The sequence below is a fragment of the Dendrobium catenatum genome, unplaced genomic scaffold, assembly GCF_001605985.2.
Source record: "Dendrobium catenatum unplaced genomic scaffold, ASM160598v2 fragScaff_scaffold_1413, whole genome shotgun sequence".
Taxonomy (NCBI): Eukaryota; Viridiplantae; Streptophyta; class Magnoliopsida; order Asparagales; family Orchidaceae; genus Dendrobium; species Dendrobium catenatum.
Window position 1 is genome coordinate 469,231 of NW_021319875.1, and position 6,577 is coordinate 475,807.

Consider the following 6,577-nt stretch of genomic DNA (forward strand, 5'->3'; position numbering starts at 1 on the left):
GATGATTGTGATTATTACGATATTCTGAATGAGGTTCTCGACCTAGAGTACACAGGCGAAGATGAGAACTTTATATGCTTGTTTAATTGTCTATGGTATGATCCAGTACAGAATATAGGCACAAGGGTTCATCCTGCGTATGGTTTAGTCGATGTAAAACATAATAGAAGATATTGGAAGTTTAATCCATTTGTGTTAGCAATTCAAGCTATACAAGTTTATTTCAATAAATATCCTAGTGGTCGTACAGATAAACAAGATTGACTAGCTGTTATAAAAACAAAAATATGGGAAATAATTGATCAACAATACATTATAGCAACTGCACATCAAGAGGGTGAGATGTTAAGTTGTAGGCCTGTTGAAATTGAGAAGATGCCAACTACAACCTCTAGTATTGAAATGCAGTTAGAAGATGTGAATAATTCAACTAGTTCAGACAAAGATGATAATGACGATGAAAATGAAGATACCCTGGAGAGCAATAAAAATTATTTTGATTCTGAGTAGTTTTTGTAATTTAGAATTGTAGTTTTTATAATTTAGAATTGCATAATTTTACTTTTTATAATATTTTGAATAGTACTTTTTGAATTCTGAGCAATGAAAATGTTAATTATTTATTTGTATTCTGGTATTCTTTATTTTTGTAATTCATTAATTACTTTATTAATTATTTATTTTATTTGTATTATGTAATATTTAGAATTGTAGAATTATACTTTTTTTATTAATTGCTTCTTTTATTTGTACTTTTTATATATTACAATGCTTTACTAATTATTTCTTTTAATGCATATGGCTTCAGGTGACGATCCTCCTCGTAAATTATTTGCCTCAAAGTTTTGCCGGAAGAAGTTGAGTGTTACTCCCAATATAGCCAGGCAGCCTGATAAAGGTGAGGGACCTTCAGTTCCATCGATTCTACCTACACCACCACCACCCAAGAGCCAGCAGCAGTTCCCCCCGAGTGAGCAGGGTCAGGGTCAATTAGATCCACCTGCTGTTGTACCACTACCCTTGCCTGGATACTTCCCTCCTCCCTCGATGAGTCCTCACTTTCCCTCTCTACATCAGGCGCATGCTGATCCATTCTATCCATATTATCCCCCACCATCATCACAGGTAGCAGGTCCATCCACTAGTCCTCATCCTCCCTACCCCTACCCATATTATTACCCATATCCGATGCAGCCAGAACACGGTGGATCATCTAGACCAGCAGATGTTGGTGTTGGGGATCATGCAACTGCAGCAGATAAGCGTCAATATATTGAGCCTGAGGGCGATAAATAAGTTCAGTTTATGTTTTTAAGTTGATTGTATTTTGATATATTATATGTCATTGAAAAAAAAAATTAACTTGTAACTTCAATCCTTCAAGGCCACCTACGCATAAGATCCAGGATATTATAAAGAACAAATATGATGCTCCTTACTTATCCTGGAAGAAGATCCCAAAGGAGGTTAAAGATATGTGGTTTGGAGAGTTTCATGTATACTTATTTGGTATGAATTTAAATATTTATTTAATTTGTACTAATTTTTTTGGTTATGCCTAAATTTTTACAGAAAGAATTAGGTGGTTGCCTAAGCATAGCATGAGGATCAGAATCAATTTTGAGAGGAGAGGAGCGACCCGTCTCAGGGACATATTCATGGACATTAAAAAGTCTGGGCAGTGTCCAATATGGATTGGAGAGGGTGTATGGGCTGATCTGAGTAGAGATTGGGAGACCCCTGAGTTCACAAAAATAAGAGAGCAGAATAAACAGAACAGAGCCTCTGACTGTGGGAGTTTAGGAAGCTCTCTTCATACTGTTGGATCTGTTCCTCATACAGAATATAGACGATGACTGGTAAGAGTTCTAAATTAGTTTATTAAATATATTTATGTTATTATAACTATATCTTATATTTTCAGAAAGAGTATCTTGGTCGGGAGCCAATACCGCTGGAGTTACATATAAGAACTCATCAACATCAAGCTGACTATCAGTGGGTTAATGAAAAGGCTAAGAAGGCTCATGTGAGTCTAATTTTTTGGAGTTTGAGAATAAAAAATTATTTTAATAAAACTAATTGTAATATCAATATATTTTATGAATTTATTCTCTTAGGATGATTTTGTACGAGCTCGAGAAAGTCGGCAGTCCACTGGTGAGGGATCATCTTCAGGATCGACCCAGATTTCTAAGTATTATACATGGTCAGATATTATTGGTGGAAGATAGAGGGGGAGCGTATATGGTTTGGGTTCACAGGGCTATGCTTATGAGGGCAGTTCTTCTACCTCAGCATTTTATGATCCTAGTGGAGCTGAAGAAACTGTAAGCCAGAGGATTGCAGCGCTGGCTAAAGAGATTGAAGAGATAAGAAAGGTTCAAAATCAAATGCAAGCAGAGCTGTAATCCTACAGAGATGAAAATCAGAGGAAGAAAGTGCAAGAGACCGAGTAGCCACATGTATCTCCAGACAGCAAGGATACAACTAAGGATTAACACTTTTTTATGTTTGATGAACTTACGATGAATTGATTGTAAACTTATTTGGTTGAACTTATTGAACTTAGAACTTTGGTTTGATGAACTCTGGTTGAATTAATTTAGAACTCTGGTGGTATTTATTGTTTTATTTGGTTGAATTTATGAATAAAATTTTGATAATTATTGTGATGGATTATAGTGGCGTGTTGCCCAAAATTATGGTTATTATTTTCTGTGCAGGTTTAGAGTTTAGGGTGAACCTCCCTCAAATAGAGGAACTTTTATTACATCCAGTGAACGTACGCTCCTCTACGTTCGGTTTAGGCAAAAAAGCGCATGTACCGAGTTTTTTGAAAAAACTCGGTACAACTCGGTACTCGGTACTCGGTACAGGCGCTTTTTTTGCCTAAACCGAATGTAGAGGAGCGTACGTTCACTGGATAAAATAAAAGTTCCAAATATAGGGGAGGCTGTCAAAATTTTTTTTCAGGTGCTACAGGTTTCTGGCGACTAACCGGCGGTTTAACAGTCAGAAACGTCGATACCGGATGACTGATTGACGCCGCTAGAAATCTCTTTTAACTACCGGTATTTTACCAGCGGATTACTGACGCTGTATGACGGTTGTTCGCCGACGGCTATAACCGCCGGCAATGCCGTCGGCGCTGACCGCCGGTTAGCTGCCGGTACGTTTCCCGGCGATCTACCGGCGGTCAAATGACGGTATTTGTACCGGCGGTTGGATGGCTGGAAAGCCACTGGTAACGACTCCGGCGATAACCGGCGGTGTAGGCTGCCGGAAAGCCGTTGGGGAAATAAACCGCAGGAAAAACACCGCCGGCAACGATTTCCAATGCCGTTTTTTCCGGCGGTGGGACAACCGCCAAAAAGCCACTGGTTTTTTTCAGAACCGCCGGTAATGAGCAAATTTCATGTAGTGAATGAATTTGTCAACTGGGGCTTCAACTTCTTAGCACTGTGGTGAGATTTAGAGTGCGTTTGGGACGGCGGTACTGCTGCTTTACTTTATAAAAAGTCATTAAGTCATTGTTTGGGACATTGCGGCAGAACCACAGCAGAAAAAATTCTGCGGTCCGCTGTTGCTTCCGCGACCATTCCCTACCTCCTGCAGTCCGCTGCAGTCGGTTGCTTTCGGGAAAAAAATGACGAAAATCATCTCTCCAGTGCCAATGAAATGAGCCTTCAGGCTTCTCTCCCTCTCTCATTTCGTAAGCCACAATCCACGCCAACTTCGTCAAAGCCACGACATCCTGTCCTAAAGCCGACCAACACCCTTCCTCACCTCTGTACATGCGACTTCCTCCATCTCGACGCTGAACTCCCGTTGCTACTTCTGATTCCTCCCTCTAGCCGAGCTAAAATCCCGGCGGAGACTAGCGAGCATGACGACACCGGGTATGATGAGTGCATCGTCCCTTGCGACATGAATCTCATCACAGGTATGGTATATTACTCTCCCTATTTTTTTTTGACGAGTTTCCCTTCTTGACTTGCTGAGAAAGGATTGTGAAGTTTTCTAGGTCAAATTTGTTTTTCCCTCACCGTGAATGTCGGAAGTGAACGAAAATTCTAGTTTGTTGCTACAAACTTTGGACGCCTTTCTTCTCCTTTCTCTGTTTTCTCAGCTTTCTCTGCTTCTCTCTGTCTCTCTCACTCTGCATTGAAATGGCAAACAAAATAGCTGCTCTCAGCAGAGAGATTAGAGTTGTTAAACCTCCATTATAGTCTCAAACAGCTACGCCGTACTCTTGTTTAGCAGTTATATTAACACCATACAACTTTCCCCAAGAGATGTGTATGACTACTCTGTACATGTTCTTTAACTCTTATAATACCTGGACCATATAATCCAAAAGTAAAATATCTGTTACTTTTTTTATACTATTATTGATGACCTCAAGTTTATATGTGGAAGAAGGAGTCTCAACACATATGAATATCAATAAATATAAATTTTCTCATTCAGCTGCATTGTTGTGGACCATTTGGTGATTTTCTAGCTTATGGTATATTGTCTGGTTGGAGCAAGTCAGTGAAAATTAGATGTCCTTATTGCATGGGAATAATAAAGCTTTACCTAAAACATATGGAGAGAAAGATACTTGGTTTGATTGTCATCGTTTGTTTCTACCTACTTATCATTATGTTTAGGAGGAATAAGGAAGCATTCATTCCTAAAGTAACTATCTGTTGACATAGTGTCGCTTCGTCCGACCTAGATTAATGTGGTGATAGTGTACTCATAGAGACTTTCTGACATTCCAATATTATTGATTTTCAAAATGCTATAAGAGTCTAAAATATTCAGGATATGGTGTTGAACATAATTGGATAAAAAATATTTTTTAGGACATTACCATATTGGAGAACTAATTTGATAGGCATAATCTGGATGTTATGCATATTGAGAAGAACTTCCTGGATAATATTTTAATAATAAATATTAGATGTAAAGGCTAAGAGTAAAAATAATTGTCAAAGCAATGATGGAAATTATAAGAGTACTACCGGCAAAAAAATCTAGAGTTAGTAAACAACAATCGACGGCAAATAATGAAGCCAAAGCATCATACTCTTTCAGCGTTCAGAGCAAAGATCAATATGTCAGTGGTTTAAAGGTTTAAAAAATGCCTGATGGCCTATGAATCAAATATAAACCGATATGTTGACATAAAATCTATGATGTTATTTGGACTAAAAAGTCATGATTGTTACAAATAATTATGGAGGTTCTTCTTCCGATAAATAATATGTATGTTACTCCGATTACATATCAAATTCCGTTGACTGAGCTTAACATTTTCTTTTAAAGACCTATGTTCATCTAAACTAAGCGAAGATGATTAGACGAATGGGTAAGAATAACATACCAATCATTCTCTATAAGTTAAAAAAAATATTTCCCCCAGGTTTTTTTGATTATATGGAACATCTTCCAGTCCATCTATCTTACGAAGTTAAAATTGATGGACTGTAATAATAATCTTGGATGTATCCTTTGAGAGGTAAAACATATATTTGTTAAGTCTCTAATATATTTGAATAAGTTGAGATAATATATTTTTATTAACTTGATAATGTAATTGTTTAATAGATATTTGAACAAGTTGAATAAATATGTTAAAAATAAAGTATGACCAGAAGGATCAATATGTGAAGCATATTTGTCGCAAAAAAATCACTCACTTTTGCTCAATACTACTTCGAGCCCTATGTAAGAAGTACAAGAATAAAGATTAGTCATAACATGAACTTCGATGTAGAAGAATAATCACATGCTGCACTATCAGTATTTAGAAGTCATGTAAAGCCAAGTGAAAACGTGTTGAAAATTTCTCAACGATTTAGTCAAAACAGTGAATTTATATGTGCTACTAAACTGTGAAGAAGTTGAGCCAATCTAGAGTAAGTTCTTCCATAATATTAGTGATGAATAATGTTTATTTAAAATACTGAAGTATTATTTGCCACCAGATATTTCGTAAGTAATTTGCCTCTAACATATTCGAGGGATATTGAGCAAGTTGTTACAAATGAATTATCAACTTTAGTTCTTATGTGAGCTCATAAATTTTAAAATTATAATTTGAATTAATATCTTATTTATTAAAAAATATTAATATTTGAAAATATTTTTAGGTACAAAACCCCGATAACAAATGTTTCGATAAAGGTTTATAAGCACTAGCATGAAGCCCAATACGAAAAGTAAAAACATGGCCAATATAATATAGTGAATAGTTCAGATTCATACCAAGTCATATAGTGAAGGAAGAAAAACTGAAAATTATGGAGTATGTGTTTAGAGGGACACTCATGAATAAGATGATTGTGATTATTACGATATTCTGAATGAGGTTCTCGACCTAGAGTACACAGGCGAAGATGAGAACTTTTATATGCTTGTTTAACTGTCAATGGTATGATCCAGTACAGAATATAGGCACAAGGGTTCATCCTGCGTATGGTTTAGTCGATGTAAAACATAATAGAATATATTGGAAGTTTAATCCATTTGTATTAGCAATTCAAAGCTATACAAGTTTATTTTCAATAAACATCCTAGTGGT

The 6,577-nt window shown here is 36.5% G+C and overlaps 1 protein-coding gene across 1 annotated transcript; it reads left to right on the plus strand.

Moving 5' to 3' along the window:
* Positions 1-798: 798 nt before the first annotated feature.
* On the plus strand, positions 799-1,296 carry LOC110094887 (leucine-rich repeat extensin-like protein 1). The gene has a single exon (XM_020820227.1). It carries the CDS (start codon positions 799-801, stop codon positions 1,294-1,296), a length of 498 nt encoding a protein of 165 aa, XP_020675886.1.
* The last annotated feature ends 5,281 nt before the right edge of the window (positions 1,297-6,577 follow it).